At 41.9% G+C, this 13,133-nt stretch overlaps 1 protein-coding gene across 1 annotated transcript in view; it reads right to left on the reverse strand.

Moving 5' to 3' along the window:
- The window catches only part of DNAJC3 (DnaJ heat shock protein family (Hsp40) member C3), a 42,253-nt gene extending 32,899 nt beyond the window's left edge, over nt 1-9,354 (reverse strand). The window contains exons 1-2 of the mRNA XM_068168511.1: nt 9,188-9,354; nt 2,169-2,279 (exon numbers count right to left, since the gene is read on the reverse strand). Of these exons, the coding sequence (XP_068024612.1) occupies nt 2,169-2,279; nt 9,188-9,269 (193 nt within the window). The 5' untranslated portion in view covers nt 9,270-9,354. The remainder of the gene's footprint in view (nt 1-2,168; nt 2,280-9,187) is intronic.
- Nucleotides 9,355-13,133: the final 3,779 nt, after the last annotated feature.

Below are 13,133 nucleotides of genomic sequence, written 5' to 3' on the forward strand. Positions count from 1 at the left end.
CAAGTATTTATCTTCTTCCCTTCAGCTAAGGTGAAAGCCAAATTTTAAAACAAATGGAAGAAATAACACTGCCAAAAATCTTACGGTCAGTAACCGTGCTTCACAGCTAGCTGCCTCCACTACCAGAACACTAATTCAGTTCTCAATGGAAAAAATATCTGCCCTCTTCCTCTACAGTATCTTGGCTGTGAAAACGCTCATGTCCAGCAGTGAAATTTAAGAATAACCTCCATATTATATACCAACTGGTATGGCAGCATTATGGATGTAAATTCAAATGTTATTACCTCAAAAAGAAAACAACCAAACAACAACAAAATCAAACCCCACACAAACAAATAAAACCCCACACCACACCAAACGCCAACTAACAGGAAACAACTTGGCATTGGCACTGGATGATCTTTAAGGCCCCTTCCAACCCAAACCATTCTATGCTTCTGTGATTAAGTCATATTGCATGCAACTGAATGTGTAGAGTAAGCATGAATCAAGAGTTGAGTTTAAGAAACTTTACTAATACACATAAGATGAAAGATAGCAAAGAGCTAACTCAGAAAGCATATTCCAGCACCAGATGATGACCTTTCTGACGGTTTTGCCTCATAGTTCCCCAGCAGTTGACATTTACCCAAAGAGAATGCATAAGCCACTGACTTCATAGAATTAAGGAAATAATTAAAAATTAAACTGAAAAGAGAGAAAGCAGTGGCTTGCTTTCATTTTAGGTGTTTGGGGGTGGGGGGAAAGTCTGGCTGAGTCACATCTATTTGCTTCACAGTCTACAGTGATGCAGTACAGGTGAAAAAAAAAAAGCATTAAAGAAACCTCTCCCCTACAAACACATTAAGCAAACTGTGCTTAAAATCCTTTCGTTACGACAAAATACGAAGAAGAAAGAAGTCTAACGAATGTTCAAGCAATCAGGCTCCAATCAACATCCAACTAAAAATCCCAGCAAGGTCACAACAGAGGTGGTCAAGCCATAGTTCCACCATCTGCTTAAGTGCTACTGGATAAACAGAGGGTTTCACTCTGAAGGCAACTCACTATGCACCCCAGCTCACACCACTGCCTCCATGAAAGTTAAACGTAGCCAACTAATAAAAAAAGGCACAAAACATGTTGTAATATTGCTCTGCTCAGATCCCACAGGAATGCTTTGGCAGCTACACAAGAGGCTAAAGGAGCAACAGACCACCTCCTGGTGGAATGAGAAGCTTCCATATCACAGAAAAAGTTGTTTTCTAACTCCACTCCCTTTACACAATGGAAAGAAACCTTTGAGAACTCACAAAAAATATTAATAATTCAAACCCAGTAGATAGTTCATTTACATATCACTGCTAGACTACAGCATAAATAGGAAAGTCTCAATAGCATGAATCATTTCTGTCTAGCACTTTGGTGCTATTCTTCCCTGAGAAAATGCTGCACATGTACACATTGTAAGCAACAATTTTAAAAAAATAAACAAAAGCACACAGTTGAGAAATTGTACTATTAACAGTCTTTACTGGTCTGCCTGTGCTTCAACCCAAGGATTTAAACCAGTAAACTTGCTTTAAAGTTTAGAGGAGCAGACATTTAATTCCTTAGTTTGCTGAAAATGCAGAACAAAATTGCTGAGTATAAGAAAAGGATAGCTAAGATACTCTTCACTAGCAGTGCAGTATCTCAGATTATAGAATCAGTTTCAGAGGTATCACCCACTGCTAAATAGACTACTTTAAGTATTGAATTTTTTAGGTTCCTGGACAAGAACAAAGCATGGATAAACACAACCTTTCAAAGACATACTTCAGCAAACTTCATAAAGATAAAATCTAATCTTGATGGGATTAGATAAAGGGAGTACTCTGTCAAATGATACCACAGTCAATTGTAATTGTTTTCATGCAGCTAGCTTGCAGAACAGTGGTGACAGTGTTCATACAATATTACTGTTTCCATTTATCAAAGCCCAAGAATAGATAGATATTCTACTGCATCTCTGCTGGCTCCTGTCCAAGTTTAACATTGCTGCATAAAGTCACCCCAACTCCTGTGACTCATGGATTTGCAAGAAATCAAGATACTTCATGAAGTAAACAGCAGAAAAACATAACAGAAATTCAGACAAAGGTATTCCACTACAAGAGTCACTTGTCATCTCCTGAAATACATACCTATAGCTGCATGAAAGTGAGACAAAGCATCTGCTAGCTGTCCAGCAGCCAATAACTTCTTTCCCATTTCAAGTTGCTTTTCTACTTCTGCATTTACTCCACACTCAGCTCCTTAAAGAAAAAAGATATTGTTTGAATGACCAGTTTGATTACACCAAATGAACACAGCAATAAGAAACACAACAGTTACTGATAGAATCATAGAATCAATAAGGTTGGAAAAGACCTCAAAGATCATCAAGTCCAACCTGTCACCCAACACCTCATGACTACTAAACCATGACACCAAGTGCCACATCCAGTCCCCTCTTGAACACCTCCAGGGATGGTGGCTCCACCACATCCCCAGGAAGCCCATTCCAACAGTTAACAACTCTCTCTGTGAGGAACCTTCTCCTCACCTCAAGCCTAAACCTCCCCTGGTGCAGTTTGAGACTGTGTCCTCTTGTTCTGGTGCTGATTGCCTGGGAAAAGAGACCAACCCTCACCTGGCTAGAGACCACAACTTCCTGTACTAAAACAACTTTCAGCCTAATAAACACGTAGCATGACTTCCCTGCCTTAAAAAGGATGTCTCATTAAGTAGATAAATACTGTACAACACCACACCATGCGAAGCATCAAATATGCATTTCTATTCCTGTCTGTATATTCTATAACATACTTTTGCACATTGAGCTCTCAACATCAACTATAAAAAGTTTGAGAACATACATTTCTGCATGGGCTTTCTATTTCAAAAGAACATGGAAAATATTTGTAATATAGATTGACAGTTGGAAGGAACCCTCAAAGGTCATTTTGTCCAAGACCCATGCAAACTGCTTCCAGAATGCAAGTTTCGATATAAAAATTAAGATTCTTACCCCTTTTCATTTAACCAGTAGGATGAAAACTGTATTGAGGTGATACATTTTCAAACTGCCAGTTTTGCTTTCAAGCTCATAAATTGCTGTTGCTCAACCAACAGGGAAAGAGTATTGTTGAGGAAAAATGAGCAGCTGAGTGCAAGTACATGCTGTACATATATCAACTCAGTCATGGAGGTTTTTCATTTGTACTGCTCTCAGCATTCTTCATATTAGGACAGAATTTCACTACAAATTACTAGTTTATGTTAATTAAAACTTTCAGACTATAAACAGTTCTCTCTTACTAAGAACGTACCCTATGCACAAATTGAAGCAAGATAACATATTAGAATTTTGAAAAAAACACATTAGTAAACTACAATTACTAGGAATCAATTTCTTTCACTTAGATTTTCATCAAGAGCTAATTCAGATGGGCAGCTGAACTAAGATATGAAAATGCACAGACTGAAAGAAAGTATCAAAACTTTCTCACACTCAAGGGTGATTAAATAACAAAGTATTTGTAACAATAGAACAGGTATTTCTGATCACAGAGACATGAAGATTTTAGAACTAGGAGCTCTTAATTTGATTTTCCTTTCCTTAATTCAATTTTCTTTTCCTACTTAATACAGTTCATCATTCTTTTAATCCCACACTGCAAGAAAATTGTTGAGATATCTATACTAAAATGAGCAAAATGCCCTGTGCACCCCCTGGAAAAAGCTGTATCTGCTAAAAGATTGATAATACCACAGCAAACTGGATTCAAGGGCTTCAATTAAATTATTTGCTTTGGGGATCTTATTAAATTATGCATTTTTACATCCATTCTTTATTTATTTAGAATAAATCAGGTTGGAAGAGACCTTCAAGATCATCGCATCCAACCCATAAACCAATCCAACCCACCCAAACAACTAACCCATGGCACCAAGCACCCCATCAAGTCTCCTGAAAACCTCCAATGATGGTGACTCCACCACCTCCCCAGGCAGCCCATTCCAATGGGCAATCACTCCTTCTGTATAGAACTTCTTCCTAACATCCAACCTAAACCTCCCCTGGCACAGCCTGAGACTGTGTCCTCTTGTTCTGGTACTGGCTGCCTGGGAGAAGAGACCATCATCAGCCTGTCTACAACCTCCCTTCAGGTAGTTGTAGAGAGTGATAAGGTCACCCCTGAGTCTCCTCTCCTCCAGGCTAAGCAATCTCAGCTCCCTCAGTCTTTCCTCATAGGGCTTGTGGTTCAAACCCCTCACCAACTTTGTTGCCCTCCTCTGGACTCATTCCAGCAAGTCAACATCCTTCCTAAACTGAGGGGCCCAGAACTGGACACAGTACTGGAGGTGTGAACAGTACTTCTAGGTGTGTATTGGTCTGAATGAAAAAAAATACATAGCTTCCTTCATAGCAGAGAAATATTTCCTGACAGTTTTTCCACATACACTATTCCACTTCAAGGTAGCTTTTATGTGACTGCCCAGTTTTCAGAGAAATTGACATTCTTTGCCATTTCGGATTCTTGCTTTTTCTGTTTCTTAAAGCTTTGATCACTGAATAGTTCAATGTCCACTAAAATGACAAAACAAACATTGGAGAAAAAAAAATTAATCAATCCAACACCATAAAAAAATATAAATAAGACTGGAAAGCAAACTCAACACATTTCTCTGGCTTTGGAAGTATACTAACAACAAATTCGATGTCAAACCATAAACAGACTGAAGTATTCAATATGAACTGAAACAAAAAATTCCCAAGCTTCATCTCTCCCATTTCTACCCACACAAACATCTCTGAAACCTTGACAGTTTGAAGTGGCATCCTAGAACTGGGCTGTAAATTACAATTGGATGAACCTTGCATCCACGCTGTTCAATTTTCAGTCTCAAGAATCTGAAGGAATGCCCTTATTTCACACTTAGTCACATCAGCATAGCTCCAAGAATAGATTTTCCACAATAAGATGTACCTATACTATCCAGGGTCTTTCATACACATTATGTTCAGTACAGTTTCAGAGTTACATAATACTTCAGACATGAGAGACATTTTTCCTTGAAAATACTGAAGATCAAGGAAATGAGAAAGGTGACCATTCTTAATAAACAGGTAAGTAACAAAAGCAAACAACATAGATAAGAAATAAGGCAAAGTGCAAAGGGCTGTAAGGCTCCCTGCAGAACAAAACCAGTTACTAGACACATTAAAACTTGGCTCTACAAGCTGCTGAACATCATGAATTGATGTAGGAATCTGCAGAAGCAGCCTGTGCAGTCAGTGTAACCACAATGAAAAGTGACATTCATCGTAACTACTCAGGAATATTGCACACGGACCTGATAGTTGGGCTGTTTATTCATATAAATACACTGCTTACTCATTTTCTGGCTGTAGGCAAACAATTTAAATAAGCCCACAGGAGACTTCCAAGACTGTGGACAGGCGAAGGCACAGCAGTCTAAGACAAATTCTGTTTAACCTGTTTGGACACCTATACCCTCTCTAGTCTGGGAATGAACATAAGGACTCAAGGTCACCTGGAGGAAAAAAAACATAACCCTACAGAGCTTTTTCCAACTGACTGTCATCAGTGAACTGGATATGAAGGGCCCAGCACAGCTGACAAAACTCTGTATGCTCCAGCAAGCAATTCAATTTATGCAAGAGATATGAAAGCATAGTCTTTATTTTTAAAACTACAAAGTATTTTGAACTGAATACTATTTCTAAAGCTTGCCTAATAGTTATCTATTCACCAAGGGCATCAGACAACTATGCACAAGAGCCTCAGCTGTCAAATCAAATCAGACGTTCTGGACAAATTCAGTCTGTAGTACTGGCACTGATGTAGGAGTGGAAGAGTCAAAAACCCCCACAACCACCAAACACTGCCACCACCTGCCCTCCCTAACCCCTCAAAAAAAAGGCACACCCCAAACAAAAAACCACCACGTACTCCCAGGTAAGAATTGGTATCAGCCCTGACAACTCAAAGAAGATCAGTCAAAAGGCACAGGAAATATAAGCAGGTGCAGCTAACTTGTTTTTCCAGTTCACTTCAAATGAATTATAACTTCCTGGTAGGATTTTTGTTTCATTAAAATAGCTGGTGCCGATACGTGGGTACTTAAGCATACAAACTTCAGCTAAATCCTCATATAATCAATCACATCCACAGTGCAAAATGTTTAAGAAAGCCCCCACCCCCCACCACCTGAAAACAGTTCCAGGATTTTACATTTGTCTACAGACTTCTCTTTGTCCCCTATAGAATTTCCACCTAGTTTTTATCATTTTGTTCCCAAGCCAGGTAACAGGACTAGGAGAATAAAGATAATTAGTTCCAACTGTGTACCACAAACAGAATTGTTTCAAAGACAAAGATGAAACATGCATGTCACTAATCCCAATTACAATTATTCTTGTCTTTTTTTAAATTTCAATACAAGAGCTTGATGGCCATCTCAAATTGTCACTTGGGTGGAGATCTTCCTTTTACGGCATTTTTTAACCAGAATGTTTATCAGAACAATATAGTAAGTCTAATGTAGTAAGCCTTAAGTCTGCTATTATTTTTAAACAGTTTTGGGCTTTGCTTGTCTGTGTGGGTGCAAGCATTCATTTTGAGGACAAGACTGAACAAAGTAAGAAGCAGACAAGCAAACTTAGTTTCAGGAGCAATTATGAGAAGGCCCACAAGAAGCCTCAGAGCATCCTTGAGCTATGTGTAACTTCAACAGAGCACTGGAACAGGCTGCCCAGAAACGCTGTGGAGTCTCCTTCTCTGGAGACTTTCAAAGCCATCCTGGTTGTGCTCCTGTGTGGCCTGCTTTAGCAGCAGGGTTGGACCTCTTGATCTCTGGACGTCCTTTCCAACCTCTACTGTTTTGTGATTCTGTGACTTACCAAGTTTTCACTCTCTTCATTTGCAAAGAAGGTTGGTAAATACAGCTAAGACAGGCAAACCAAAAAGCTTCTCTCCCACATCCTCAAGTATCCTTTGCTATTTGAGGTGAGAAAAAAACAACTCCTAAACTCAGGACAAACACATGGTGTGGGGGTGAGAGAAACACTTAAAGCTAGCAGTCTGACACTAACAAACTGAGCTCACTAAAAGCCCATCTCTTCTCCCCCTTATCATATCTCCTTTGACCTATTAAGAAGAGAGGAAAGAGAAACAATACTCCTCTATTTGCCTCAGTAGCCCCTTTTTGTTATGACTAGTATGTACAAACATGAAGGATGAATCTTTCCAAGAGGTGGCTTCTGTCAAACAGGAGCTTATTCAGCACAAGACAAAGTAGTTGAAGAGCAGGAATTCAGGAAAGACAATACTAAGGGCTGAACTGCAACCTAACATATCACTGGGTATTCTACCAGTCTCACAAACATCAACTGTAACATAATATAGGCCAACCGTTCCAGATGGCATAAGGCAGGCTTCTTTCATCAAGGCAAGAAGATACCAATCAACATCTTTGAGTTAAAACTTCAGTAGTAAAGGGAAGGGGGAAGGGGATGCAGGTCCTAAATAATGTAGACCCTTTAAATTTCCTAACTAGATACTCTAAAAAAATGAATTATTGAACTAAGAGGCTAGCAATTTCAGTAAACAAGTTCCCAAACCATCAGCCTTACTTCTATTACTATTTATTGACTGAAGTTAATAAAATATACCAAAGCCAAATTTCCTAATTTGGGGTAAATCGACATAACCGTTAAACCATATACTTGAAACAGGCTGGCAACTCCAAATAACAAATCCTCAACAGGTACTATCACAATCCTAGTGGAGGAAAAAGGGTGCTCTGACCACAATTATTATCTTTCCTCTAACACTAGCAGAATGCACATTCAACAAAGCAATTCAACACCACAGTATGTAATCTTATACTAAGGAGCACCTTTGCCATGGTATGTTCATGTTGCCACTTGGACAACGGAAGTATTCATTAGTTTAGCACATGAACTGAATTTGTAATGTCAAGTCCAGGACAGTCATAAGTCTGTGGACTTATTCTGATTACTGACAGCTTCAGTTCCACTAAGGTCTGCTACTGCCAATTAAAGAATGTACCTCAGATGAAATGGACTATGTGCACAATTGCATAACCAAGTCATAAATTTAAAGGAGCCTGGGAATAGGAGTTTGGCCACACAGGTGTTGCTGACAGTCTACTCTGAAAGTCAAAAGGCTGCAAGAAGTGCAGATAAACTTCTCTGCTGAACTTTAAATACTAATCATGAAAGAAAAACTCGAATCTCACATTGACAAAACAAACAAATGCAACAACTGTCAAAAGTCTCAGCAAAGATTGTGGATTTGTCATTTACAATGGCTGTCACTGAGAAGAACCACTGAAAAAGCCTTAGAACTTGGGAACCACACAAAATTCATACATAAGTGAGACATTCACGGACAGTGCAGGAGTGACCAACGTTGTCACACAGCTGCCCTCGAGGACACTACAGTATTTTCAACACACCACAGTTGCTAGCACCCTATGAACAGGCCAAAGGAAACAAAGCACACATCAAGCTACCAAAAACAACACCGTCAGGAATACAGATAAAACCAAACAGGTTACAAGCAGTGACGGTGCCCTCATTACACACCCTTCGCAACAGCCTTGATGAGGTGGCAGCGCTGTACCTCCTCCTTAACACCAGTTCCAGAATTACACCCCGCTCCGGACGTCCCGCGGCGGTGGCCCCTGGGTCATCTCCCGGACCGGCGAGCCCCGCGCACTACTGGGCTCAGGCCCGTCAGCTCCCTATGGGCAGGCCGCAGACCCACCAGGTCCGCTCTGCTCTCTCCCGGCACCTCGGCCCGTCTATGCCGGCTGCCCCACTACCTCAGCGGACACTCAAACACCCTCCAATCGGCACGACTGCCGACGACAACCCGGAAGCACTGAAGAGCATCTAGCCATCAGCTGCCACTGGCCAGGCACCGCTGCGGGCCCAGCAGCAGCCCTACCTCAGACTCGCTTGTCCTATTCTTCGAAGGGTCGCAGAGAGAAAAGGCAGTCACTCCTATCGCCGCACACCCCGCGGGCCTGGCCACAGTTCCCCCCTCCCCAGCAAGTCCCACGCGCAACCCCCGGCAGCAAGCCACCTCCCGGAGACATGGGTACCCATCCCCACGCCGGCCCTCACCCTGATACTGCAGATCGAAAAGCACGAGCAGGAAGGGCAACGCGGAGCCCAGGCGGCCGGCGGAGGCCGCGGGAGACACCATCTCCGCAGCCCCCCCCCCCGACGCCCGCGGCGACAGTGGCGGCGCCCCGTGCCGACGACTCCAACTTCTTCGGGGTGGGTCGTGGGCGCCTCTGATTGGCCAGGCCGCGCGCGCCCGCCCCTTGCGTTGGCCTAACGTGGAAGCAGCGTGAGCGCCCCCGTCGGCGCAATGCCTAGGCGCCGGGGGGAGGCGGGGGGGAGCTCTGCGCATGCGCGACAGGGAGGCAGGGCGCCGACTCTCTGCGCTTGCGCGAGGGGGTAGCAACGCTGGCTGGTGGGTTGTGGCATCTGCAGCCTGGGCTCGTGGACCGGCTCTGGCGGCAGGCTCCGCATCTCCAGCAGAATGCGAAACCCGCAGCGTGCTCATCTGCCTCTGTATTTTTGTCTTCTGTCTCTTCACCCACCCCTCTCCTAACCTAGACAGGCTTCTCCTCAGCTCTGCACCAGGCCCAGGTTTGGCCCGTCTGAGAGTGCTTTGCAGGTGCTGGCAGGCCCAGAAGAGGACGTCGGTAGCTTGCCACGGGCCAGCCGGGGAGGCGAAATGGCTGCTGTCGAGGATATCTCGGGGGGGGGCGGGGCGAGTTTAACACGGTCAATGTGAGGGACTACCTTTTGTGGTGGTATGGTTGCTGTTAGCCTTCATCCTTCAGAGACAGTATCTTTTTGACTGCTTAGATGGTAGAAAAAGTGGGCAGTCAATCCCAAATACGATCCTAGTGCTTTACCATTGTGCCTGGCCTAGCCATAGAGCAGATGAAGGCAAGTGTGATTTCAAACTCTGCTCAACTGTTCCTGGGACACAATCCTGTTTTCCACTCACAGTAAAGCCAAGATGGCATGGCCTTACTTGTGTGCTGACATCCAGACATGCCAAATGAGTATTAAGGAATTTACCAAACTGTAGAAAAAATTGTGTTGTGACTTCGTAGTTCAGTATTTTCATGCTAGAAGTTCATACTGGATCTGTAAACTGCAAGCCTGCATAAGACAGCCTGCAATTGAACAACTGAATTTGAATTATAATTTCTCATAGTGAAATTACAATCTATTCTTGGCTACCCAGAAAAATTAATCCTGTATGTGTCTGGTTGTTCATTGTTTCAAATTATGTACCTAGTGGTCAATACACAATTCATAGTAGGGGCATATTACATTTTATACTCCATCAAGCTAACCAAGTAATCATATTCTCATGGAAAACGTACCAAAAAAGTTAAAATCTTCAGGCTTGAAGTCTTCCTTGGCAACCACAGAAATTTCATTCTGCAGGTACAGTTACATTACCTTTCTCACCCTAAGCAATGTACTTTACAAGTTTTCTTGAAAAATCAGAATGAGAAAAAAAAAGTTACCCCTCTTGAACATTTCATTTGGAAGGTGGTGCTTCAAAAGTGTCACCTTGAAATTTGCAGAAAAGGCCAGAAATAAGAATTTGGAATAATATGAGAAGTGGTAGATGTGGAATGAATAACAGATGACGTTCTAAAAATGTCAGCATAAGGAAGAACAGGACAACTCTGTAGCACTATGAATAAGACAATATATGAAAGCATGTAACTGAACTGAACAGAATGCAATCAGTGTTGCAGTAATTAATTATTTTAATTTACCTGGGCAAAAAAGTAGTATACCAAAGCCAGGTAAAATTAATTTACATCTCTTACATTACCCTCTAAGGTAACTGAAAATAATAGCAAGGATGATGATACACTTAAGGTACTATTAATAACAAAATTAGGAGAAAAATAAATGAAAAAAGTTTAGTACCTCATGCTGGAATACAAAATATAAAGATTCAAACATCAAATTGTTTAAAGCAAGATGAAAATCGTATGATTAAAACATCAAGTATCTTTTTCAGTAGATGCTCACCAAGACCTTGATCCTTGACCATGGCAATGAAACACTGAGCCAAGGTCAGTATTTCAGGCTGACACAACGCCAACACTACAGAACTATCTACTCAAAGAGAAAACATCTGCCATTGTCACGGTGCTAGAAATGCCATGGGGTACACAGAAATCACAGAGCTGACATGCCAACGTTGTATTTTGGAATTTGAAGAACAAGTAAAGCAAGCAATACAGCTGTAATGCAAAATCTTGCAAAGTGCTTAATCAAAATTAGATCGGTATCAGAAACAGGTTTCTTCTTCAGTGTTAAGTTCTGGCATGATAGGGTGGATAGGAAAGACTACAGTAATGCTTAGAAGGGAAACCCGAGGAATTTTCTCCGAGTTACTGCTGGTAAGGTATACATAGTAGCAGCAGAGGGCAGCAGGTAGCAAGGAATGACTCGAAGCTATTAATTACTTTCAATAGAAGGGCTGAACTGAATATGGTGACGTGTAGTGGAGATACTTAAATTGGTGGTTTCTATTTATTAACTGAGAAACCTTCTCAGACATAATACAGCAAGGTGTCTGGATTAGAGGTTGCAACACACAGGGTCCTGGAAGGACATGGTATGGTTGGGAATGCATTTTAATTAATTATCTTGATTCCAAAACCACCCAAACAAATCAAAGTTTCCTGATACAGAAAAAGAAGCAAGCAGACCATTATGTTGCATGCAAAGTCTAGTATGAACATAAAAGAGGAGGCGAGTGAAGGTGATAATGCAGAGATACTATTCTCAGGGCCTTTTCTTACAAGATGTTGTGGTGGGTTTAGGCTGTGCCTTCAAAATGTAGTTACATATTGCGAGCAGAACAGTAGAAAAATATAAATAAATCACTATTGGGTGTAAAAAGAAAAATGAAAGATTATTGTAAACAAATTAATTGGGTAAATATCTGGGATAAGAGGAGCTGCACCATAACAATTCTTACCCTTTTTTCTCTCTTCTGATCTCAGCTGTTTTGCTTCTCTCAGGAGAGATAACATGTTTTGGCTGACCTCGGCCAAGTCTAACCCACTGCTTCTCTCCCCACTCCTTCTCTCTTTGGACAGGGGGTGGGGGGTGAGCAGAGGAATGGCTTCCCTGGTCTCTTGACCATAGCTGTTTTCGTGTTGTTTACTAATTGTAAATATCTGTATAATACTGTAAATACTGTATATTTGCTACATATTCATTGCATTCCATTGTAGAATGTGGGTTTTGCTTGTAAATACAGCTTCATTTGCTTCTAACTGAGTTGGTCTGGCAGTTAATATTGGGGGTGGGGGGGGACCTTCAACCCACAACAGATGTCTCTCAGACCCTACATGTTACTTAGCTGTGTTGTAACTAAATGAAATAGTAGTGTATGTCTGTTTCACTTGAGATTGTTATCACAGTATCACTAAGGCTGGAAGAGACCTCAAAGATCATCGAGTCCAACCTATCAACACAGACCTCATGACTAGACCATGGCACCAAGTGCCACATCCAATCCCCTCTTGAACACCTCCAGGGACGGGGACTCCACCACCTCCCCGGGCAGCACATTCCAATGACGAATGACTCTCTCTGTGAAGAACTTTCTCCTCACCTCGAGCCTAAATTTCCCCTGGCACAGCTTGAGACTGTGTCCCCTTGTTCTGGTGCTGGTTGCTAGAGAGAAGAGACCAACCCCTTCCTGGCTGCAACCACCTTTCAGGTAGTTGTAGACAGCAATAAGATCACCCCTGAGCCTCCTCCTCTCCAGGCTAAACAATTTACATGCTCTAAACCTGTGCTTGAAAAAGCATATATTTGCCCATGGACTTGAAGGTAAGTGTGAGGGACCAGGCTTGCACAGGGCAAGGCTAGGCTCTGTTAATACCTTACCCTCCATATTGTTCTAATAAAATTCCACATGTACATCTTTGTTGTATCAGTGATGGAAGAATTACATTTCTGGTGTGGAATTATTTTGATCTCTGTGTTACGACCTTATGTATAG

Source organism: Melanerpes formicivorus, unplaced genomic scaffold (assembly GCF_026170545.1).
Source record: "Melanerpes formicivorus ecotype bairdi unplaced genomic scaffold, bMelFor1.0.p_v2 SCAF_1, whole genome shotgun sequence".
Classification (NCBI taxonomy): Eukaryota; Metazoa; Chordata; class Aves; order Piciformes; family Picidae; genus Melanerpes; species Melanerpes formicivorus.